A 25,638-nucleotide genomic window follows, 5' to 3' on the forward strand; every position below is an offset into this window, starting at 1 on the left:
CCTGGTGAAGTGTTCTGGGTATGTACCACCAGTAAGAGGCCCCAGGGACGACCCAGGTCACGCTGGAGAGACTATGTCTCTCGGTTGGCCTAGGGATCCTCCCAGAGGAGCTGAATGAAGTGACCAGGGAGAGGTCTGGGCTTCCCTGCTCAAGTTGCTGCCCCTGTGACCTGACCCGGGATAAAGCACTAGAAAATGGATAGATGGATGGATGGACGGAAGCAGAGTGGTTGAAAAAACACTAATGCAGAATGATGTCATAATTCAAAATTGTATTTAATAATACATGCTGACCCACTGATGAGAACAGCAGTGTTGGTTGACTTCCTTTACACACCTAATGTAGGTTAAAAAAACAAAACAAAAAAAGTACAACACTGTATTTGAAAATAATGAATCTGCATTATGCAAAAATAATAATATATATAATAATAATAATAATAATAAAGTGTATTAACAAACAACAAGTTCAACTCATAAAAAAGATAATCTTGCACAAATCTAATTAAACTGACTATTGAAAACATTGATGGCTGGGCTTGATCTGAATCAAATTCTCTCTATTGGTGATCGTTTGTCATGTTCCACCCCCTGATGGTGCCAAATCTTCTGAATGTGGGCACGGTTGCAGTGATTTCAGAATGTGTTCTAGTGTCCAGTGCTCCTCGTGTAAGGCATGCTGCTCCAAAGTGAACTGACCCTGCTTGGTACGGACCAGCTCCTTGACATGAGCGCACGACAGGAGCGCTGCAGACGTCAAAACACAGAGCGTTCTTATGAGGAAGCATGAAAGGGTCACATTCAAGATGATTTGTTTTAACAGAGCTAACCTTTTCCCAGGTCATCCACCAAGCTCCTCACATAAAATCCACCGCCACATTCGATATCTGCAATCAAAACAAAACAAATTCATCTTTGATGCTGTTTGTCAGTAATAATTGCTCTAGAACAAAACAGGAAATAACCATGCAACGAGTACAAACCCAAAGTGAAGAAAGGCGGTTTGAACTCTTGCAGGGTCAGGTTGTACACAGTGACTGATCTTGCAGGTTTTGCATCAACCTTCTGACCTTTCTTCAGAAGGACTGACATTCGCTGGCCATCTTTCTTCAGTGCTGAGTAACTGAAATCATTGTCACGTTATTCAAAGAATTAATGACACGGCCTGCATTTTGAATTTCTCAATAAAGGCTGTTGATAGAAGTAGAAACAATAATATGCGGCTAATGTTGTACATTTTCAAAACCAACCAAAATTTTGGACTTCAGCATACAGAACATTTCCTGCCAATTAAGTGTAATTGCAAATTTCCTTATTTAGGAGATAGACTATGCCCTGCGATTGCCTGGCAACGATTTTAGGGTGTTCCCCGTCTACTGCCTAATGACGGCTGGGATAGGCACCAGCCCGCCAACGACACTAGTAAGGACAAGCAGCTATAGGAAATGGATGTATGGCTGGCTGGATAATAGACTAACCTTTCAATCAGAGCAACATACATATCTGAAGATGCCGTTTGCAAATTTGTGGAGCAATTTTTTTTTTTTTTAACTTACCGGTACATTTTAAACCTAGTATGGATCCTCATGTTTTATTTGTTTTGTTTTGTTTTGGCCTCTGACGAAACCAATTTAAGTATTACAATACCACCATCTGGTGGAATACTAGTGTAATTGTTGGGCTTTACTCATTTGATATTTTCCCTCTTGCGTTTCAAATATCCCGCTTTGTTGGCTGTCTTTGAATGCATCTCGTGCATTGGCAAAACGGTATACAGTGATCCCTCACTACTTTGTTTTTCGCGCCCTCGGTCTTTCGCAGATATTTTAGAGGAAAAAAAAAAGTTATACTGTATTGCGGTGACATGCTGTGAGGGTTTCTTGCATGCAAGACAGACGAGGTAACTATAAATGCACTTGCCACGGGGACTCCTCGGACGTGGAACTACTGCAGTACACATATTTACTTAAGTGTTAAACTCTTAAACCTTATACACTGTACAGTAAGTGAACTGTTCCCCCTTTCCTTTGAAGTCTCGCACAGCTGCGGTCATATTAGCAGCAGCCTGGACGTTGAATTAAAGTCAGATCTGTACATTATCAAACATGATAACACTGGAGAGTTTACACTTGAAATACCATTTTATTATAAAAGAAATCTAGGGAAGAGATTTCCAACAGTCTGGTGAATGTAGTCTTTGCTCCTCTCTGCCTGTTGACCACAACGTGTGCTGGGGTGCGTTTAATGAGTTACACGGCACGTCTCTGTGGTGTTTCAATCTACTTCTGCCCCAACTCCCGCTTTTACACCCACAGGGACTGTAAGTCATCAAGCGCACCCACAGCAAAGGCACACTAATTGTCGAGGCAGTAGGCGCGCACACTCACTGTAGAGTCAGAAACACAATGGAGCAGACGTTCACCGGGCCGTTGGAAATCGCTTACCTAAATTTCGTTTAAAATAAAATGGTTTTTCAAGTGTACACCCTCCAGTGTTATCATGTTTGATCACGTACAGATTTGACTTTAATGGGGGTGCTACTTCGCGGGTTGCCCTTTTCGTGGGGGTGATTCTGGTCCCCATTAACCGTGAAAAACGAGGGATCACTGTATACTATATTTCCATTTCTTCACAGTACTTATGTCAGATATTATCATACGTAATCATACTATGATTTCCAGACAACATTATGTTGTTTGTATCGACAGTTAAGACTCACTTTGGTAGCAAATTTGTACAGTATAAACTAGTCAAGTCAAACATTGTTGCAATGCTACCGGGAACAGCTTAAAAAAAGGCATTCCAAAGCATTAGTGTCAGTGATATTATTTTGTGCGGCAGAATTTATTTTGAAGTTGGCAGGCCTTCTCTTTTTGTTTGGCAGCGTGTTTTACGGTCATACACAGTAACGCCCAGCGCAGAGCTTTAACGAGCACCACATTTTCCTTTGTAAAGTTAAGACAACTCGGTGTCAGTGTTTCTATTATTGCACAAAACCCATCCTTTTTGAACATTATGTCAGGGTGAAGGGCCTTACAAATATTTCGGCCATGGACATGATAATATTCTGTGCGCTCAGAGACCCAAAAGGGAACTTCACTTCAAAAGCAGTAGTAATAGCTGGCTTGGTTATCACCGGCAAGTAGTTCACCTTGCAAAATTCTACAAAAATGTATGAGCAGATTTGTAGTATGTCATTTGCAAGCCCTTGAGCTGAAAAATTTGCTTCACAAATGTGTTTTACTTTTTTTTTTGGTTGTATTTTTGTGATGCCATGACAGAAGATGGATAACAATTATGTATACAGGACAACTACACATTTGATCATGAGGCATTTTCTGCAATTAGATATGTTACAATAACAATCAGGGTTAATCCTTACAGTGGTGGGACTTGCATTATATCACCAACAAAGGCATGCAGTTTCTCCTCCACGTCCAATTTGGTAATATGTTCTGGATAAAATGAAAAAAAAGAAGGAAGAGAAAATCGCTCGTAAATTAGGAACATTTTATAGCACAGGTGTCAACTCCAGTCCTTCGGGATTGGTATCCCATGTGGACACAGAAGACTACAAACACAAAATGAGACAAACATACAAAAAACAACAACTGCAAATAATAATGCATACATTAGAATACAGCAAAAAAAAAAAAATTCAATCACAAAAACAAATATGAAGAAATTTAACACAAAACGAGAGCAGAAGAGAGAGAAAGAGATAATGAGGATGGGTTTAGGTTTGTTCGCGTCAATTCTCAATTTCTCTACTTGAAGTGTCCTATGACAAGAATACAGATGGGACGAAATGTACAGACGTTCCCAAGGCATGACGTGTATTGGAAGGGAGCGTGTATGGAGGCACGTTTCATATGGACTTGGAAATTATGACGTGTGAAGCCTCACTGGCTGGCTGGACCACATGACTGCTTCAGGAAGTAGTTCTGATGGTTTGGTGGACAACAGCCGCAAAACGCAATGGCAATTGCTGTCAGCTCACATTTTGTGACTTTCGGGCTGCTGTTACATCCGTGTGTGCATTTGCAAACACTTTTCGAGTATTGTCCATTGTTGCAATGCATCCGTCGCAGAAAAGGATAGCTTCCCTTCCTTGGGAATATTTTGATTTGATTTCTTCTAATAAGGGAACATTCCAAAAAAAAAAAAAAAAAGAAATTAGCTAAAACAGCTATTATTTTTTTGTGAATAACAAATTATCCTTATAGCAATTGTTGTATTTTGTTCAGTTGGGAACAGAAGCACATTCATGTTATTTTCTTTAATCGCCGTACACTGTTGACGTATTGGGCTTCCGTACCACTTGATGGGGCCATAGAGCAAATGAAGCTTCATGAAGTTTTGAATCATGTGCAATTCAATTGGCTGCAATGCTTCATTTGGCCATCACTACTGTCACATAACAAATGCAGCTGTCCTTTCAAATTTATGCTTCTGTTTGTACTCAGTCGGCTTGATTTATTGTTGTTTTTTTTTTTTAATACATCAATACCAGCATTGGACTCCATACCTAACTGTAGGTATTACTGACACTTAGTGTTATAAACAACACACAGCACATATTGACAGAATGGTTTAACCCTTTCACTCCCGTTGGGACAATGTGTCCTTGCGCTTTTAAAAAAAATGACAGTGGGTTTAGGAATGGTAGCAATAAGATGAAATGCATCCCAGCAGTTCATTACACACCTAGCAACACATTCTAGTGGCTACTAGCAACTTTTCCATACACAACAAAAGCGGGGTTGGGGTTGATTGTTTGCCTAATTGTAGAGTTCTGTCGGTTGCAGTGCATTTTCCTCAAATAGTCATCGTAGTATCCTGCATGTTTTCGATGTATTCTGCTTCAGCACATCAATCCAAATGATCAGTGCATCAGCAAGCTCTGCAGGAGCTTGATAACGATCCTAATCATTTAATTAAGGTGTGTAGGAGAGAGAGACATCAAAAGATGGAGGATACCATTCCTTGAAGACTGGAGTTTGACACTTACGTTTTACACTATTTGAGCAGAAACATTTTTGGAGGACTTCTAATTGCAACAGATGAATTGATGGGGCTTGTACTTACGAAACTCTTTCTCTTCAGTGACACTGCCAGTAGCATCAAGAGTGTCTGTTGCTTTACCCAACTCTGCAACAGCAATATATTTCTGAAAGCAAAAGCATGATTGATGGCTTAGTTCAATCTTAGTGTATCCACACATTGGAAAAAAGATTGATAAACAATTTGGTATTCAAACACAGAAATATTAACATTACATTAACTAGAGCAATAAAAACAAGGGATGCTGGGATACAATCTGTCAAGGTTGCATATAGTGCTTGGAATGATGCTGATCTTCCCTTAAACTTGTAGGTTCTATTCAGAATTATTTACCTGTGGATTGATGCTACCCATAACACCACTTTTGTCAAAAGCACAATGACTTCTCTCATTGAACGGCAATGAATGCTGACTGTACGAGAGCATTGGCAGAATAATAATTCATTTAGATACCGGTAATTAGAACTATCGTGTGTGTGGGTGCTAACTTAATTCCAGTACCACGTACAGCTCACCTTAGAACCAGCCAACATTGTGCTGAGCATTTTTGTGCCGTTTCCAACACCAACAACTAAAAGGAGCACAGAATGATAGCAACGTTTCAGACACAACAGCAATAAACATTATGTTGAACACAATTAAAACCAAACGCGCGCAATGGCATTTATTTTATACCGTCTATCTTTTTAACAATTAAGGAGAAACGGTAAAGCTGGGATAGTGGGGCCTCCTCATACCTAACACTCCACTAGCAGCACTGTCAAGGGTTCCTCCGTGACCCATCTTCAAATTCTGTTTCTTCCTCTTTCTCGGGTTCGGGTTCTGCACACCCGCTTCTGTAAAACACATCGTTAGGTGTTCACCACGTTAAACAAGACCCATTTCTTGTATTTGCGTTACCTTTGAGTAAAGTTTCTTTCAGTTTATTCAAAACATCTGCAGACGTCGGTCCTTGTTTTTTATAAATTGCAAACAGTCCATTCAATGACTGTAGTTTAGCTAGAGAACTAGTAATGGGTGCAGCAGCGTTGGTTCCAGCCATGCTTTTCTGTCACCCTTCGCATGACGACATTGGCAAGCGACAAACTTCTTCGTTGTTTTCAATCAACGTTGTAATTTATGGTCGCCATCTGCCGGTCGTTAGATTGAACACGTTTCACTTTGTTTCTAATCGAACAACTTGGAATTTAGTTAAATGCAACTAAATATTTTAAGAAAACTATTTCAAACCCATTTTCTTAGAGTGTTTGCGCTTTTTTTTTTTACCCAAGACACACGGCAAGGGGATGCAGATTACTGATCTGATAAAATAGACTACATTGACCATGTTGCTTCACGCACCAAAATACTTCCTGGTTACTCACTCGGTTTCGTTTATGCCTGTCAATTGTGTTATGTGGTCACAGGGTAATGTGGTGCACAAGATCCTAAGGTCTGTGGTTATTTTATATACTGTATTTGTTTCTATATGTATAATGTGTGCACGCATTGTAAAAATTGCAAAAAGTTTGACTCTTACTGTTTCCGAATGAGTGTCAACATCGTGCACGTAAATAACTAAAACAAAGATAGTTTGTCGATTTAACCTTTCACCTGGCGCCATTCTGTTGAACAGTATGATTACCTAGATTCGTTAGAACTTGTACTGGTTATGGCTGGTGCCGTGGGAAACGATCAATTATTACTTACTTTAAGAATGATTAAATTGCTACAAACAGCGTATCTTTTTTTCATCTGTGCCCTTCCTATAGATTGATAAGTAACTAGTAACTGTTAATCCGCGTGCTGCCATATTACAGAAAATTTTTGAACACCTCAACAGCTCTCATACATGTAGAACACTGATAAACTAAAATGTTTTCATAAATAGAAGCCCAGTCCAGGAAACATTCATCAATGGTGTTTTAAAATGAAATTATGCTATGGAGATTGTAAATTACCATTAACAAGATTTACCAAATTACTAATCTTATTATTGAGAGGGACTCTTTGTTGAAAATACTCTAACTGTGATGTTTTCATATTTTGATAGTTTTGGTGGTGATGCATAAGTAAGTGCTGTGGGAAAAAGGACGGCAGAATGGAGGATTTCATGCAGACATACTTACACTTATGTAAGGAAAGAGGTGTTGAGCCGCAAGAGTGTGTCATGGCCAAACTGCAGGAATGCAGGTCTTCCCATCTGGATTTAAGTGGGCTAAGTCTGTCCGCAGATACTTGCACAGTCCTTGCCCGTGCTTTTCAAAAAGACACTTTCTTTTCGGAGGTGTCACTCAGTGACTGCATGCTTGGTGATGAAGGTGAGTGTCCCATGACCAATGTAGCATGATGACTGTATACACAAGACTATGCTTGCAAAAACTTTCAAAATTTATGTCTTTACAAAAATATATAAACTGTACTGTAAATTACTTGCTAAGGAAAGAGCCCCAAATCTACAAAAAAGCCGCAGTTCGAATGTTCGAATAGTTTTGGAGGAAAGTGCAAATATTATCTAGAGATGGGCAGTTTGTCAGTACCGACAAATTGTCTATAGGTCTGTCACTGACTGACCAACATTTTACCGCCAGATGATAAAATTATTTCAAAAACAACAGACTAAGACAGTTGGAACAGTAGATTTCGCCCGTCGCTTTAATTTATCATCGTAATTGTCATCACCTGTCACCTGTTGTCGTTGGTAACGGTTTGTCAGCTCACCCAGTTAAATCTTCCAGATTTCTGAGAAATGTTCAAACTGACATATATTTGGGAGCCTAGAATAAATAAATAGACAACGAGCATGCATACATGTACCCAGGAACAACCAGCTGAGTGCTAGCGCACTACTATGTGGCAGGTACTATTCTGAGAGAAAGTGTCAATGAAAGTGTGAATATATTGCAATGAGCAAAACTGAAGGTGGTCAATAATACAGGCCTAAAAAAAAACCAAACTTTTTTTTTTGAGCATTATATTCGCACAACAACAAAAAATACATCACAAACATACAGTTGATACTCAAAAGGAGTTGGTGGAAGTTCAAAGACTTTATAACTATCCTACCCCGGATTCACAAATACAGTACATGTTAGATATACAGTTCATCAGATATGACTTAAAACAAAAGAATTCTTAACATCACTCATGTTTCTTTTGCATCTGGTGTAAGAAAGAAACAAAAGAATAGATTCGGACATTAATGTGAAATTGGATCTAAAAGGTTTAGAACAATCATCTTAACTCTAATTATTTTTATTTTTCTCTTCTGTTGAGAATTAAGATGCAAAAGATGATTGTGTTATTTGCTTTTCAAAAATGATTTGAATGAATAAATCGCTTGTACATAGTTGAGCAAAGCATGCTAGGATGCCTGAGATGTGATGACATTCAAAAAACCAAAGGGCACATTACAAATTCTCATTCTGATTGGCTCTTAGCTAGGAAATGCAAGACAGAAGTTTTAAAATTCACCACAAAAGGCTTTGTCGTGTAAATTAACACAGATAACACGTTCAAATGTGTATTTTGTTTTATGCAACCGTTTCTGAAAATGATTTTAGAATGAATAACTCCAGAGGTTGAAGGCATTCATTTTGTGATGCAAGTGATGACCAAAGTGCCAGAAGTGATGAAGGAAGCTTCGCTAATAACTGACTGACGGACTGACGGCTCTATGATTACAATTTGGGTAAACTTACAGAAATGAAGGATTGACAACCTAAGAAGGTCCACTTACTGACAAGACTGTGCAAATGACAGACCGGCAAAAAAAAAGAAAGTAAGATGTCCACCTCTGGTATTATTGCTAAAATCTTATTGTAGCTTTGTTTCTTTGCATCACTGATGTAGAAGTATTTAACCATGTTTGAATTGGCCTTGTGTGTTGACTTCATAGGTGCCAAAGTTTTCCTGACAGGCCTTTTTTACAATACAACCCTTAAAGTGTTGGATCTTAAGGTAACTCTTGACAAAATTTCCTATATTGACTGTATTTTGTGTTAATTTTTTCCATGTGATATATTATTAACAGGGCAATATCCTGAAATCGTCAGTGGCAGAGACACTGGGAAAATTGTTGGCTTGTAACAGTACTCTTACTCGGTGAGATTTATGGCTATTTTTTTTGTCATGATATGTTTTCGTAGTATTACTATTTTAAATGCAAATATAATTTTGTAAATATTGACTGATCGATTTGATAATGTGGTCCACTCAACATTTTGTATACAGGTTAGTGCTAGACTGGAATGCACTGGGCACGTGGGATGAAGCCTTCGCTATGTTTTGTGAAGGTTTGAGCTCCAACAGCGTGCTGACACATCTTGACCTGCGTAACAATCAGATCAACCATCATGGAATGTCAGCACTTGCTCAGACACTTAAATGCAACAACAGCCTGAAAGTACTTGGTGAATCACATTCAAATATTATTTTAAAAAAAAAATCAGTGATACACCGAAATGTGGAACAAAGTCTGAAATATTCTTTTTTGCTTCTTGTACCAAATTTCCAGACACTTAGCCACATATTACCCACAATTCATTGCAGATTTGACCGAAACTACTGGAAAATGGTGATGTTCTGTGAAATTCTCGTGCCTCTAATGAAAAAAAAAAGGTTTTCAAGATTAATTATCTCATTGTGTAGTATATCTTTATATTATATATTAGCTTTTGTTTTGTGTCCAAGTTTTAACGTAATCTTTGGTTTTGTCCGAATATACTGGTAGTATATCGAGACCTCATGAAAATTTTGCAGGACACGTAAATAGGTCATCACAAATCCAGGGGGTGGTGCCATAGTTACCCTAGAATTTTTACTTTGCTACTCTTTTACTGCAATTTTAACTTTGTTTTAAGGTGCTAATTTGCCAAAACAACAACTGATGCCATCATGTTTGGACATGCAGCTGCAGCGCAAGTCCTTGATGTAACATGCGCTGTTCAGTTTCTGCAATTTTTGATTGGCTTTTAGTTGAGCCATGAGTATGTGTTGCCATTTTCAATTGTGAGCAAGTAGCAAAATGCTTTTTTTAAATGTATTAATTACACTAGAAATTTATTTTCGTTATAAAATCAATTGTAGACAAATCTAATATTCTTACTGCTAAAATAGCTAAATATGTAAAATATCCCTTTAAATGCTTGCTTACTGTCAGCAAGTACCATATCCAAACAAGTGCAAATGTTCTGACTCACTTCTTTTTATTTTTACGGATTTATTTTTGTAGGCCCTTGGTGGCCCCTTTCTTTATTTGTGTTGTATTTTATTGAAAACAGCAAATATAATACAGTGGTACAATAAGACTTTTACACCATACTGTATTAAATCAAATTATGTTAACTTTAAAAGGGCATAATATAGGAAATTGACATTCTTATTTACAAAAAGTCTCTGGCACCTGCCTGAAATGGGCTTAGGGTTAGAGATGGACAACAGAGAACTTAAAAAGGTTATTTTAGGAGGAATCTCAAAATCCATACTTTTGTCCACACGATCTAAATTTGCCATTTACACAAGATTTTATCCACTGACATGCGGATCCTTTTGCTAGAGCAGTCACAATGGGTTGTTGCTTTCACAATTGTTGGGTGGTGAAGCACTCCAAACACCCTGTGTCTGGAAACAAACAATAAAATGCCAGCTTTAAATATGTCCCCTAAAATATTGATGTAACTGATCTGGAAATTTGATTTGCGCACTTAATTATTTTTTGGGGTATGGCCATTAACAGATCTGAGGTGGAACAACATTGGTCTCCTGGGAGGAAGATGCCTTCTGGAGGCTCTGCAAAACAACCACAGTATCGAGCAATTGGAGCTGGTAGGAAACAACATACCCAGTGACACACTCAAAGCACTCGGTAATTATTGTTCTTTATTCTTCTCTATTTTTGCACCCTGGTGAATGTTTGTGTGTTTGTACATTTTCTTTAACATGCATGCTGAAACGTATCATCAAAAAAATACATCAAGATAAAATGTTATATTCAGTAACCAGTAGATAGTATAATGATTGTGATAAATATGAAACACGTCACATGAAACTGGGAAATTTATCACTTCATGTGATATTAAGCTTTATTGTTTGGTTTGGCTTCATTAGTCATGAGCGACTTTAGATGGTTAATCTTCTTGGCAATATAGGCCACACACACACCAAAATCTGATTGACCTAACCTTGGCCAAATGTGTTAACATGCCTTTTTATGCACCTAAAAATTGCCCTGTGATGTTTCCAAAATGTGCCACACTCTGTCTTTTCATGATTTTTTTTTTCAACACTGACTTTGAATCTTTTTTGTGTGTGTGTCTAAGAGCCCAAGAAATGGTCATCTTATTGACTCTTAGTTTATACCTGTACTGACTAATCTGTTCAGAGCAAACTGTTGGACGCAACACCGATCGACAATCCACCCTGAGAGAAAGCCACAACAGAACTCGGATCCTCAGCAAGGAGATTCAGAACCTGAAGCAGGAGAAGGGACGTCAGGTAGCTGAGGCACCAAACTAATGATATTATAACAGTCTTTGTTGATGTTATAAACGTCATAATTACAGTACTTATTGAAACAACTAAAGACAGTTACATATGTAATGGTGCTTTTATGAGCCCCGGATGGCCATCATCCGTCCATCCATCCATCCATCCATCCATCCATCCATCCATCCATCCATCCATCCATCCATCCATCCATCCATCCATCCCCAGCGTATGTTTTCAATTTTATCCGTTTGTTTTGGAGACATCAATACATAACAACATCCAAAACGCCCTATGAAAATAAGCAATATGTTAACACCCCTTCCATCCTCTCATGAGGCATCAGAAGCAACCAGACAACATTTGTCCATTCAAAACCATTGTAAATATATTGCGAATAATGTTAAAAAAAATCAGCAATCAGACACAAATTAGTATGTAAACCTCTCTGCTACTGTCAGATTCAACACAATTCATTCAAAATATCACAAAAGGTTAGCCATCCATTCCATGGCACATTGAGAAAAATGAGTATACAGTATACACAGCATGTGCAATTCCATGCTCTTTTGTCACCATGAGACACAAATGCAATGCAACAATGAGCTCTTGAAAGCCTACTTGTTTGCATTCACATTTTGTAAGCCTAATTGTTCCCATGTCATTTCATTCATTAGCTACTATATTTCATATTAACAAAGATAATCTACTGTTTTGTTTTCTGTCTTATTTTGCATTTGTTTTGGTGATCTTTAATTTGCGCTGTTTTCGTCTTTCATGATGTGTTTGTTTTTTGTGATTTTTTTCATAAGCTGTGTTTTTTGTCCTTTGTCGTGTATTTTTGCATTTATTTGTGGATTCATGTATCTTGTTTGCTATTTATTTGAAATTTTTAATTTGCAGTTATGTTTTTTTGTCATGTGCTTTAATTTTTTTTGCTTTCAATTACCTTTGTTGATTTGATAACATTTTTTCACAAAAATACCCCATTTGCCTTCTTGAATGAAATTGCTCCTTTTTAAAAAAACAAAACAAAAAATATTTATTGCTTTAGAGAATTATACTTTCCTTATATGCTGTTTTTTTCTGTTTGTTTTTGAGTTTATTTTCATCTTTTTTCATTGGATTGCTCCTCCAACTTTTCCAGTTCCAAAACTTGATGGTGACCATTGACAGGCAGAGAGAAGAGATGGGACATTCAAACCGGTGAGAATACATACTGTAATTCGGTATAAGATTACTTAATAGTGGTCTTTATCATAACTTTGGAAACCCTGTCAATGCATGCAGTATATATGGTATATTCAATCGAACCTACATATGCTACATTATTTTCATTACTTGCTTTACTCTCTGTGAACAGTATAACTGTTTTTTACTATGATTTTTATATAAATTTGATAAATAATATTTAAAAACAATTAGGGATTATGGCCACAACATAATCTATTCCTGTTTTGCTATACTTGTTAGGTCCAGTTCCATACAGATCAGTCAACTCCAGGAAGCCTTAAATGAGAGGAAATCAGCAGTGAATTCTCTTACTGCCAAGTAATCATTTCTTTCATTCCAAATTCGCTATACAATGGGTTTAAATATGGGTTTATGAATCTCCATCCTAAATCTGGGACATGTTGGTATGGGGAATAACAAATTCTACAGTATTAGTGTTTTCAGGAACCCGTAACTCTGGATCGACCATCTTGCAGTATATTAAATTGCATCACCTGAAACAAATTCTGAATGATTCGATGTGTGCAGAGTGCAGATGACAGAGGCTGCGCTTGCACTCTCTGAGCAGAAGAATCACAGCCTGGCTGAGCTGATAGCAAGACTGAAGGTTGAAAAGGAGCAAGTCATGGAGGCACAGAGCAGAGAGAAGAAAAAATTACACGAGGTAGCGAGACATGCAGGACAAAGAAGTTATCATAATACAGTCACAAATCGCAATAATGTGTAGCGAATAGCAGAACGCATTCATACGTCAATTTAGCCACTTATCCTGAAAATGGTTGCTGGCTTGCTGGAGCCTATCCCAGCCGCCTACGGGCAATATATGTGGGGCATCTTGGACTGGTTGCTAGCCACTCGCAGGGCACACAGAGTCAAACAACCATTCACGCACCCAATCACACCTAAGGACAATTTTACCCCTCCCATGTATGTTTGTTGGATTGTGGGAAGATACTGGAGTGCCCGGTACCCATGCAAGAACTTGGGAGTACATGCAAACTTCACACAGGAAGGCTGGGGCAAGCTGGAATTGAATCCAGAAACTCTGAACTGTGAACTGTTAAGCGTACGTGCTAACCAGTCTGCCACAGTGCAGCCCTAATGGCAGAACCCTTCAAAAAAACAATCCTGTAACAAGCAAAGAATTGGTACTAAATGATTGGTGGATAATTTTTTTGTCCTGATTTTTCAGAATTTTTTCACAATCCTAGAGATCGAAAGTAAAAATGCATAGCCCACAATATCTACCCACTACAGTATCTGAACATTCTGCTACAATGAATTGCTACATTCCACACAATATTAGTTCTAAAATCTACCCGTCATTAAAGCAAATTAATGATACTGTGGTATTAATACTGTTTATTTGTTTGAACGTTTTGATATGTTCTGCTCTGTAGGACAGTGCTTGCAGGGAAGGAAAGCTTCTCAGAGAGATTCAAAACTTGACAGACACCAATGTCCAACTAAAAAATAAGGTATAGTATAGCAATTCAATCTTAACAGACACACATCCATTTAAATGATTTCACTGTATTGTTCTGGTTATTTGTTGGTGTTTGTGTTAGGTGGAGGAAATGGAACGCAAGTGCAAGTCCCAGCAGCTGCAGCTTTTTGAGCTAAAGCAGGAATTGACTAACAGCACAGCTGATCTGAAGCTCAAATTAGCACAGGCAGAAGGTAACTGACTGTGAACAATGCACATCACCACTTTCATAGTTACATATCCAGTACACAGCCTTGGAAATGTGCATTCAATCTTGTTTCACAGATCGCCTAGAAATTGAGAAGAGAAGGTTCAAGCAAGCCCTGGAGGACATGGATCATCTACGACAAAGAGAGGTACTTCCTAAAACACACATCCTTGCCTGACAAACAGAGATACATCCTTGCCTGACAATCTGATACGATTACGGAAAACTGTTCAGTGATCGACTCATTCATTCAAGTCATAAGTAAGAAGCGTGTCCACCACATGCACAAAGACAGAACTGATCAACTTTACCCAATGCAATTGCTAAAGACTTTGTAAACCCAAATTATTGACTACAATTTAAGGGAAAATTTAAATACAGTGGGCCCCTGGTTTACGACATCCATGCCTTACATTTTTTTTCAACTTACGACGTGGACCGTGAAGTTTTTTTTGTCCCTTCTTTACACCGTTTTTTTCGCCTTACGCCACCCCGAACATGACGGTCAGTGTGAGTGCGTGTGTACTAGGGGCAACGCGCTCATACATCACTACACGCGCCACTGCTCACGTCACTACAATGCTGGTCTACTATTGGTCGGCGTCACAGGGTTCTCGAGGATGCTGTTCTGCTATTGGTTTGGCGGACAGAGTCACGAACATGGCTGCCTAAATATTTGAACTTGTTTGTGAGTGCTTTTAATATGGTATTTATTGTGCATTTTAGTGCTTAGTTCAAACTTTAATTTGTTAGCCATCGGTCCCAAAATTGCGAGTGATGTTAAAGAAGTAAGAAGATGATTTATATGGAAACGAAGATGGAGATTATCAAGAAATACAAAGAAGGCTAAGCTAGCCAAGCCTAAACTAGGCTACCCTCACTAGTGAATACGGCCATAACAAGCTCGTCACTTCACTTAAAGGTAAATAAATCCTTTATTTTTATTTATGATGTTATTTATTTGTGTGTATGTATATTGTACATAAGTAGGGGGTTACTATACTATTTTGGTATAAATTTTCAATATGTATGTACAATTTTGATGATTTTACCTGGGGTTTTACACGCATTAGCTAATTAACGTAGGTTTGGATTGCCCGCCCTATGGCGAATTCGTGTTACGAACCCAACCGTGGAACGGATTAATCTCTTAAACCGGGAGCCCACTGTAGTTTCTATTACAGTGCTTTCTCCCAAACAATACAAAATATATGAAAATACATATCAAAATTATTATCAGGAAACCCTTCTGAGTGAAAGAAAATGGTTTACAACTGAATAAACCAGCCCAACGAACACTACGCAAATCATGTGCACATCTTCTCCGGATGCAAGACTGCACTGTTACAGGGAAGGTACAGGTAGCCACACAGACAGCAGGTAAACTAGACGGCAAGCCCACCCACATCCCTAAAGTGGATCCAATGTACAAGGCCAGGGACGACAGCACGGTGCAGCACTGGGACAGAGCGATCGCTCCTGTCACTAGGAGGAGAGTGGCAGTTGACAGCCGACATCAGCTGCCAACTGAAATCCTCCACAGAGGTGATGGTAACATACTTACGCCCAGAGATCGTGCTCTGGTCAGCACCTGCCAAAGTTGTCGTCATGGTAGAGCTGACAGTCCCATGGGAGGAACACATGGAGACCGCGTATGAGCGGAAGAAGGACAAGTACGCAAAGCTGGCAGCAACGTGCTCTCAAGATGGTTGGAGACCATTCACCTTCCCAGTGGAGGTCAGATGCAGGGGCTTCACAGGGACCTCCACACAGAGACTGCTTAAATCTCTGGGTGTCACAGGGTCTAACAGGAAGCGAGCTCCTCATGACCTTGAAGAGGAGGCGTAGGAACGGAGCTTCTGGCTCAGAAGGAGAACAGTGTGTTGGGGAAGGAGGGCTCTTGCGGGAGACATTCTGGTATGCGGTCAGGCTCATGACTGAGTTGGGGAGATGGACGTCCCTGCCTTGCATAGTCCCGTGGGACTCATTCCACACAACAATAACACTGGAGTCAGAGAGTGGGGTGACTACAGATCCCTCAACAGACTGAAGGGGCGGCAGGGAGACGTCCCTAAAGCTGCTCCACCACCTAGAGAGGTTCTGGAGTGATAATGGAGTGAAACATCAGTGAAGGGTGTGCCCCCCAGCTGACGACCCTGCAGCCTGCACGATGACACCGTCGGAGCTGCGTCAGGCAGAAATGCCAAGCAGGTGCGACCACCTGTGCTTACAGCTGAGCAAGAAATACAGGACATTAAAGTGTACATATGTCTCTTATGGAGTACAGTTCTGTAATATAAACAAGGCTCTGAAAATAATGAATTGTTTATCATTTCATATACATGAGAAACGATAATCACATTATCAAGGGGGGAAAAAAATTGCAATTACCGTACATTATTTTCCAAAGTCATATATACGTAAAACCCCCGCGTTAGACCAAATTTATACTCTTGCATCTATCATAGCTCCACTGCCATCTACTTCAGAGAACCCAAAAATGAGGTCTCTTGTAATATTGCGACTATATCTTGTCTCACACCGTGAAAGGATGACACATTAGTAACATACAGTTACCATGTGATGTAATATAGTTAAACTGTATTTTTTAAATTTGAGATAAAATTATATACAATAGTTATGTACATTTTTTCAAGTGTATAGAAACTGTTTGTGTACAGGTTGAACATGTTAACCGGCATCTAGAGGAAAGCGAGAAAGCCCTACAAGAACGCATCTTTAAATTGGAAGGACAACGAATTCAATTAGAAGAGGTTGGACCTTTAAATTCACCATTAATTTTGTTGCTATTTACAAGTTTAATATTTATTGATCATTATAGCATGTGTAGATGGTAATGGGACTTTTGTAAAATGTTACAAATAATATCTCCACACATATTATTGTTAAGCAGTATAAAAATCGACAATAGTAAAACATTACTTTTCAAATTTCAGCTATAATTGCAGTTATAATTACAGAGATTGATGCCACCTGATGGAAGTAATTAACATATGTTTGTCCCATTTACTAATGTTCATTCAGGTAGGAACTGTTGCAATATTTTATATTTTACTGTAAAATAAGATTTTTGCTGGTTACGTCTCAAGATACAATATATCTTTTCATCAAAAACATAACATTGTTGATGATGACATACCAATGGTATGTAACAGTGTCTTGCTTCTTTTCTCTTTTAGGACTTGAGTAAAGCAAAAGCAGCATGTGTGGCAGAGAGAACCCAAGCAGAGGAGGAACTGAGTAAAGTTCGTGTTCAAGCTCGCCATGAAGAGGTTGGTTTAACACCTATTCCCCCACCCGCATTTTGGGGAAAATGCCCCAAGCAAAATCTGTGGTTGCACAACTTCCTTGCAAGCTGTGATGTGTGAAGAATTGAACATAACAAAATGAGTCTGTAATGTCACATTTTGGACACTGGGTGACATCACAGAGGAAAAGTCGTGATGAGGACATGATGGCACGTCGAATATAGACGTGCTGTGTGCAAAAATGTAAACAGAAATGCAAGACTCACTGTTCATAATACCACACAGACCAAAGCCGAATGTCAGGTAATGGTGACGCCCCGCCATTGTGAAGCTCAGGATTTTACATGTGCTACGTAGTGACGAAACTAGAAGCTAATGCTTATGCGAAAGCTAGTAAAGTGTTAATAAAGTAATGTAACTCATAGTGAAGTTCACAAACGATAAAAGGTTTATGAAATAAAAGAATAGAGAAGTTCATATGGTTTGTCCAAATACTCGTTAGCTCCCTCTTTTTGTTACTTCTTTCCTTTTTTTGAAGAATCACAATCGAGAATTGCTCAGATGGAAGAATCGGAACAAGAATCGTTCAAATTCGAACAATCCCCACATTATCAAAGACCATTTTCTGATTCCCCTATATATTCTTTTTTTTTTCTTTCTCTTTTTGAGCAGCAGGAACGTGTGTCTTCATTGGAGGAGAAGCTTCGCTCGGTGCGCTCCTCCTTGCAGGAAGTCCAGCTGCACTTTTCCCAACAGAAACAGATCATCTCTGAGCAGCAGGCCAAGAACAGTCAACAGATTATTGAAACAGACTGTTTGCGTCGCAGAATAGAGGAGCTTCAGCAGGTATGAATACCAGTATCCTGTTATACATACAATACATACACAGCAGTACGACAACAGTAATCCCTCGTTTTTCACGGTTAATGAGGACCAAAGTCCTCCGCGTTAAATGAAAAAATGTGAATTTTCATGCATTGCATGTGGGTACCTGATTTTTTTAAATGTGAAAGTAGTTATACTTCACATATTTAAGCCAAATATTATTGCATTACACATGTTTACTTAAATCTTAAATTATTAAACCTAGTACAGTAACTGTACTGTTGTCCCTTCTCGTTTTCATGTCTCGGCAATAAGTAGGCGCTCGGAAGTCTAACTAGAGTGAAGCAGGTAGCTGACCAAATATGTTTAAAAAAAGCATAGTTTACTCTTGAAAGTCCAGATTATTACAAAAGGTTAAAGGATCCCAAAGCTTTCCTTCTTCCTTGCCGGTCTCTTTCAGCCGCTCGGGTGTGATTAACTCAGAGAAATTCCTCCGCAATGGAAAAAAAAAGTAGTACTGTTCTCAACTGACTGCCCAAGCAATATTTCAGTCAGCTTAAGGGGCACTCCTAGAAGACATGAGCAATCCTACAAGACACATGATTGGCTCCCGGCACAACAATCAGCCAATGAGGACGGGAGTTGTAACCCAGTCCGGCTCAGAGGTTGAAATCTACTTCTCATTGGTGCCTCTTGATTTGACTGACAGATTTCCTGGATAGGGGTAGACTGTACTCTTGATTTTTTTCTGCACATGATTGTATGCAAGCAGTATTTGGTTTGAGGGGAAAAACACTTTTCAAAACGACAGTTACGTATGTAACAGCGGTTCTATGAGCCCCGGAGGACCGCCAGAGGCGGTGCTAAAAGCACGGAATAAGCCTTCGCGCAAGCGCAAGACGAGAATGCATACCAACAAAAACGTCATGTATATGACACCGGGGACATATAAAAGGCATCGTCACCCGGCAGTCTGTCCCTCAGAACCTACTTGCGCGAACAACGCAGAGACAGGGAGTCCGAGTGACAAGTAACTCTGGCGGTCCTCCGGGGCTCATAGAACCGCTGTTACATACGTAACTGTCATTCTATATCGCCCCTCCAGACCGCCAGAGGCGGTGCTAAAAGCACGGAATGACGAATAACAGCGAAGTCACGAGGAGACCATGGTACTCACCTCAACCTCACATAGACGCCCCTGAGGATCCCAGGACCACAGACAGAGAGTGGGGGACTGTAATATCCATACAGTAGAATCTGGCAAAAGTGCCAGGTGATGACCAGGAAGCAGCAGCACAAACATCCTCCAAGGGAACCCCTTTAAGCACAGCCCAAGAAGTTGCGACACTCCTAGTAGAATGGGCGCGGATTCCCGGAGGCAAGGGGAGTTCCAATTCCCCGTAAGCATGCGTGATAACGTCTACGGCTACGAGACGGAACACGGAAATGAGGACCAGAGGCGGGAAAACGAAGAGGCCCAGAAATGGCTGAAGCTCTATCACGATCCGAGAGCTGCACACGGGCTTCACGGACCCTTAATGATCGTTCTAGTGTCTCCACCGCACCAGAACCGAAAAACGTCCCAGGGACAACAGGAAAGTCCCTCAGAGTACGCTTGGAGGACTCAGTCAACGAGGACTGAGACAACCACAAAAGGCGGCGCGAACGCACCAAGTAGGACATCGCTCGCCCGTGGTCTCTTGTCATAAGGGCAAATGCATGTAGACATGCCTCGCCAAACGACACAACCGACTCAGTATCACCCTTCCGCGCCACAGACATGGCAGCGAACAACAGGTGCGAAACAGAGTTGCCAATGCGAGCCGAGCGCGCACATGCATTATAGGCCCTTGTAATCAGGTCATCCACCATGCGACATTGTACGTTAGGACAACGCCGCGTTCTACGAGCGAGCTCATCTGGTGACAAGAGCAAGGAAGCGACATCCTCCTCCACAGCAGGCATGCGATCTAACCCAGCGTTAGCAGCATCCTGCAAGGCTGCCAGCGTCCGACCCTCAGAAGTAAGGCAGGCGAATGCACTCGTATCGGCCCAACAGGACAGCAAAAGTTCTAAATAATGGCCACATTGCGGAACAACGAAGGCAACAGAAGGGCGGCCACGTCGGAAAAAGGGATTAGTTCGGGGATACTGGGGACAAGGAATGTCCACCTGTAGCTCCCGCAAGGCAGCGCACAAAAGGGACACAAGCGAGTCTGCACCACCCAATACAGTGAGAGACGAACCTCTATCAGAAGGAGGGGAACCAACAGTAGAGTCCCTAGAATCGAACTCAGACCCACGGAAGCATGAGTCTGAAGCAGAGATAGAAATGGCATCAACATCCTTGGAAAAGTCCGGTGCAACAGCGCCTTGGAAAGAAGACGGCTCACCGGAAGCTAGGGCACTCGGCTGGAGGCGCTCCTGCAACAGTGCCGACATCCCTTCCAATTGAGAACGCAAATATGCAACCTCCTCCTCTAATCCAGAGGCCCATTGCTGACCTGTAGCGTGATCACGCTTAGAGGGAGCAGGTGGAGCTACATTGGCAGAGCGGCGTTTCACGCCACGTCTACGAACGGGCGGCAAGGAGACTGCCAGCGCGATAGGAGGAGCCACGGACTTAGTCTCGTTGGACTCCAACGGACCGGTCACCTCATCCCAGGCCACACTCACCTCTGTGTCAGCGTGCGCCGCGTCATGGCAACGCAAACAGCGTCCATCCCGTGAGTCCGCCAGCACAACTCGACAGCCACAACTGGAGCACAGCACAGGGCCCTCCATAAGACCGAGAAATTACGACAAGGCAAAAGCTGGCGCTGAACGCAACCGCTGCGAGCCGGAGACACTGGGCCGAGAGCGTAGGAGAGCGTAGGAGAGCGTAGGAGAGCGCAAAAACCACAACGGGTGCGTAACGCAGCCGGTACAGCGGGAGCCGGGCAATAGCCACTAGCCAAGTTCGCGTGCAAAACGCAAGCGACACGGCTCAGGCTGAAAAGGGGTAAAGACGGTTAACTGATGCAGTTGCAGGCGGGTAACTAGGCACACAAACTTCACAGACAGGCAAAGACAAAGCACGACTTTATGGCGAGCACGCACACGTCAGGTCGTGAACACCATGAAAGTCATCCGCCACCAAGTGTTAGCGCTCTAAGTATCAACAATAATGAAACGGCTTCGAAATTCACCAAAAGAACACCGAAAACTCACAAAACAACGCAACTCACCCCGCGCAGCAAGTTCCAGCAAACGTTGCTCCAACCAGATAAGGATAAAACCAACACTATTGTCGCAGCCACCGGAAGGCGGACAGTAAACCGCAGCCCCGACTGACACAGTCAACGGGCTACAAGCGACGAAAGGAAATAATAAGGAAACCGCAAAAACGCGGTACTCGTATGGCATGCAAACCAACGCGCGAGAAGGTTCTGAGGGACAGACTGCCGGGTGACGATGCCTTTTATATGTCCCCGGTGTCATATACATGACGTTTTTGTTGGTATGCATTCTCGTCTTGCGCTTGCGCGAAGGCTTATTCCGTGCTTTTAGCACCGCTTTGGCGGTCTGGAGGGGCGATATAGAACCAGCATAGTCAAACATTAGAGCCCAAAGAGATTCAAACTAAATGAACAAAGAAACTAATTCTAATGATCAAAGGAGCACATATAATGTGAAAAAGACATGCCAGTAAAAAAAAGACAAAAGATTGATGTGGATAGAAAAATAATCAGCCAATTAGGACAGAACCACAGCAGAAAGGCTCAGAAGTGTTTGATTAATGTTTTATTTATGTGTCATGTTTAAAATCCATTGTAGTGGTATAAAATATATTGTCTTCATCCTCCAAATTCTTGGGGTTTGCTCACAATGTGCAAAATTGTGTGTGCAGAGAACATGAGAATATGAAAAAAAAACTTATACTAAAAACTATTTTTCAAGAATATAACCAAAGGCAAAATAAAAAATATAATATTGGAAGCCATGCATGGCAACAACCAAATCACCTAGAAGAATAAAGAAAAGCTTAAACCACAGGTTTCGAACTCCAGTCCTCGAGGGCCGCTAGCCTGCATGTTTTTGAACCTTCTCTCTCCAACACACCTGATTTAAATGACCAGGATCATTAGGAAGCTCCTGCAGAGCTTGCGAATAAGCTTATCATTTGAATCAGGTGTGTTAGGGAGAGGAAATAGGAAAACATGCAGGATACCGGCCCTCGAGGACTGGACACCTATGGCTTAAACATTGTGTGTATTTGCAGGAACTGTCCGGGAAGGACCAGGAAAAGATGGCTGAGGTGAGTCGAGTGAGGTTAGAGCTGCAGGAGCAGATCGGTCACTTGGAGGCTGAGAGGATTGCACAAGGAGGACTGAAAGAGAAGATCAATGCCCTTGAGAGAGAGATTAAAGGTGCTGCTTACAATATATATTATTTTTCTGTTACAGTATACATTTGAAGTGTACCTGCAGAGCTCCGAATAAATAATATATAAGATTCACCTGGAAAATTGGCAACCAATTGTATTTTGGTTACAGTGGCTTTATTAGAGCAAGCTCTCTGTAAGTCTTACAGAGAGCTCGCTCTATCTAATAAAGCCAGTGTAAGAGATGCCATTGTGGCAGCCATCTTTGGTCCTGAAAGCTATTATGAACAGTGAGTCATTGATAGGCAAGTCTGGGTGCCAATAGCTGTCGCAGGCAGCACCGACTCGCACAAGATTCCAGTATGTGAACGCTATAAATGCGCAAAGCGTATGGGTGCTCCAATAATGAGAAGAAAACAAAGACAAGCACTACTTTGGTCTGCCTAAACCTATTATTTCAAAACGTAAATTAATCACGGAAAGCATAGCATGGGTATAGGACACTTGATGAAAGTCATTGTCTTATTGCTTCAAAGATAATTACAAGCAGTCACAGAGTAAAGAAAAAAAACAAAAATGCATGCTGATTAATTGAATTGTTTATTTATATATATATATATATATATATATATATATATATATATATATATATATATATATATATATATATATATATATATATATATATAAATATATATCTGTGCGGTGCGTGTGTGACAGAGCGGATTTACAAAGAGGACATAACAATAGTTATGCTGCTGAATTGAATCCAGTTTGTATGTATCCATGTTGGTGTGGGTGTGTGCGTGTGACCGTGGGAGATAAAGTGATAGCCCTAAAGGATCGATAGTAATAAGAGGGTAGGCATTGCTATTTGCAGGTAAGAATGTTATTAATTAAACCATAATGACTAGCAAAACTGAGAGGGGTGATGAGAAAAGACACCACTTGCCATATAAGATAACTAAGCTAGCATGTTTAGCACCAAAATAAGGGCCTGAGTTAAAAAAAAAAGGGGGGGGCGCTCGGGCGATCGGTGATCAATTTAACTCTTCATACAAGTCTGGCTGGAACTGCGTTAAAGTGGAGAATATTCCATGTCTGTATTGCATTTTAACAAAGAACGGTCCTATGCTGTCGAAAAATGTCGTGCTTAGACAGCTGATCAGGAGCAAGGCACATACCAATTTGTTGATCAAGCATCTGATGTTTGTGACTAATATATGAGGTTAAATCAGCCTTTAAAGTTACGTAATTTACTCCATTTTCTTGGATTTTTATCTACTGCAAGTGGGTGTCCATTGCAACGAAAGCACTCCATATCAGTCTTTGGGATCTGATCAAAGCAGCAGCCTCCATCTTGGCCCTGCCACCTCTCCAGTGCAACAGGGAATTTTCTTCGTCTGACAACTCAGCCTTTCCATTTTCATTGCCTGATTCCCAATCAGATTCCCTTTCTGGCTCAAATAAATATCCATCTCCATCAGAGTACACATTTTTTGCATTGACCACTACGTTCTGGCATGTCTCTGTGAAGCAAGGAATGCCCCAATCAATTGACGCCTCATCCGTTCCCAAAATTGTAACGTCATTTAACACTTAACCTGGATGGATTTGGGTGAACTGTTTTGGCAAATACAGAATGAGACACAAAAATTGGAACTCCAGATATTTATTATTTCTTTTCAATATTGTTCACTTTACCCATCAAGACATCAATTTGTGATCTCCGTGGGTTCACTTTAAGTTTATTGACAATCCAATTTGTGCTGTTGTTAATCATATACCATGCTGTCATGCAGTACTGAATAGTAACCACCGCGAGGCGCTGCTCGACAAAGACAGCGAGATGTCTTCTCTGCTGGAGAAGCTCCGACTTAAAGAGGCAGAGATCAAGCGGATGAGAGACGATGAAGCCCAGAGAGTGACATATCTACAAAATGCCATCCTCGCCTATGTTCAAGGCTCCCCTTTGTCGCAGTACAGCACATCCAACAAATGACTCGATGACCTCAAACCTCAATTCTGAGCCTTTACTAAATGTTGTTGTTGTTTTTTGTTTTTGTTTTTTTCTGGAAAATTAAATGCTTTCAACACTAAAATGCAGGTACTTCACAACATACGAACATCTTTGTCTTTATTCCGACCCACAGAGATTTTCATTCTTTTTCATGAAAACGGAAGGCCTTTATAGCTCTCTAAAAGTCATATGAGAAGATGAGATATCTTGTGTACGGTTTCGTAAATTCTAAACCAATAAACTGATTGTTGTTTTCAAAAACGAATTATGTTTGAATTATTGAATTGATAGGGTGGTCTGTTCTACTCTTTAATGGGCAACATTCAGTGTGTTCGTTGTGGCATGAGGTCACTTTTTTCTGTAACCAAAGATGTTTGCTATTAAAGATACATAACTCAAAATTTCGCCGTTGTAGTGAAAATACTTGGAAAATGTTCTGCTTTGCCTGCCACAGAGTTGCCAAAGAATTTGTGAAGCATTTTAAGTAACTCATTTTGTTTCGTTACCAAATGTGTCGACGGTTTAATAATTGGAACTGTGTCTTTCAGTTGTAGTAGTTGTTGACAATGACGCTAGATTTTCAAGCGTGACCAGGGCTTCAATTGTCACGGAAAGCTTATAAAATATCCCAGTACTAGAAATACTTAGTCTCAACAGTATTATTGTTGTTGGGTATGATTAATTGATTTTTTTTAAAAGATGGGA

General features: G+C 40.4%; 2 protein-coding genes across 2 annotated transcripts; one reads left to right on the forward strand and one right to left on the reverse strand.

The window, feature by feature from the left end:
* Nucleotides 1–252: 252 nt before the first annotated feature.
* On the reverse strand, nucleotides 253–6,145 carry trub1 (TruB pseudouridine (psi) synthase family member 1). The gene is made up of 8 exons (XM_088439241.1): nucleotides 5,965–6,145; nucleotides 5,802–5,900; nucleotides 5,580–5,635; nucleotides 5,089–5,170; nucleotides 3,383–3,455; nucleotides 984–1,123; nucleotides 831–887; nucleotides 253–747 (listed from the first exon to the last, which is right to left on the reverse strand). Exons 1-8 carry the CDS (start codon nucleotides 6,104–6,106, stop codon nucleotides 578–580), a joined length of 819 nt encoding a protein of 272 aa, XP_088295367.1. The 5' UTR covers nucleotides 6,107–6,145; the 3' UTR covers nucleotides 253–577.
* Nucleotides 6,146–6,394: 249 nt separating this feature from the next.
* lrrc45 (leucine rich repeat containing 45) lies at nucleotides 6,395–25,198 on the forward strand. Its single transcript, XM_088439671.1, has 18 exons — nucleotides 6,395–6,496; nucleotides 7,097–7,364; nucleotides 8,942–9,003; nucleotides 9,077–9,147; nucleotides 9,277–9,455; nucleotides 10,781–10,909; nucleotides 11,426–11,538; nucleotides 12,677–12,735; nucleotides 13,003–13,080; nucleotides 13,291–13,426; nucleotides 14,163–14,240; nucleotides 14,331–14,442; nucleotides 14,534–14,604; nucleotides 17,138–17,230; nucleotides 17,657–17,749; nucleotides 18,398–18,571; nucleotides 22,812–22,959; nucleotides 24,716–25,198. Exons 2-18 carry the CDS (start codon nucleotides 7,145–7,147, stop codon nucleotides 24,913–24,915), a joined length of 2,016 nt encoding a protein of 671 aa, XP_088295797.1. The 5' UTR covers nucleotides 6,395–6,496; nucleotides 7,097–7,144; the 3' UTR covers nucleotides 24,916–25,198.
* The last annotated feature ends 440 nt before the right edge of the window (nucleotides 25,199–25,638 follow it).

The sequence above is a fragment of the Hippichthys cyanospilos genome, chromosome 17, assembly GCF_059441005.1.
Source record: "Hippichthys cyanospilos isolate Australia breed blue-spotted pipefish chromosome 17, RoL_Hcya_1.0, whole genome shotgun sequence".
Lineage (NCBI taxonomy): Eukaryota > Metazoa > Chordata > Actinopteri > Syngnathiformes > Syngnathidae > Hippichthys > Hippichthys cyanospilos.

What these genes read in the sequence shown, in the direction of transcription:
- trub1 (XM_088439241.1), bottom strand. Translation starts at nt 6,106, where the DNA reads ATGGCTGGAACCAACGCTGCTGCACCCATTACTAGTTCTCTAGCTAAA. An exon ending in GAAAGAAACTTTACTCAAAG is followed by an intron (nt 5,901 to 5,964) that starts GTAACGCAAATA and finishes TGTGTTTTACAG; the next exon opens with AAGCGGGTGTGCAGAACCCG. An exon ending in CAATGTTGGCTGGTTCTAAG is followed by an intron (nt 5,171 to 5,579) that starts GTGAGCTGTACG and finishes TTTTGCTTTCAG; the next exon opens with AAATATATTGCTGTTGCAGA.
- lrrc45 (XM_088439671.1), top strand. Translation starts at nt 7,145, where the DNA reads ATGGAGGATTTCATGCAGACATACTTACACTTATGTAAGGAAAGAGGT. An exon ending in GTGAATTCTCTTACTGCCAA is followed by an intron (nt 13,081 to 13,290) that starts GTAATCATTTCT and finishes CGATGTGTGCAG; the next exon opens with AGTGCAGATGACAGAGGCTG. An exon ending in GAATAGAGGAGCTTCAGCAG is followed by an intron (nt 18,572 to 22,811) that starts GTATGAATACCA and finishes GTGTATTTGCAG; the next exon opens with GAACTGTCCGGGAAGGACCA.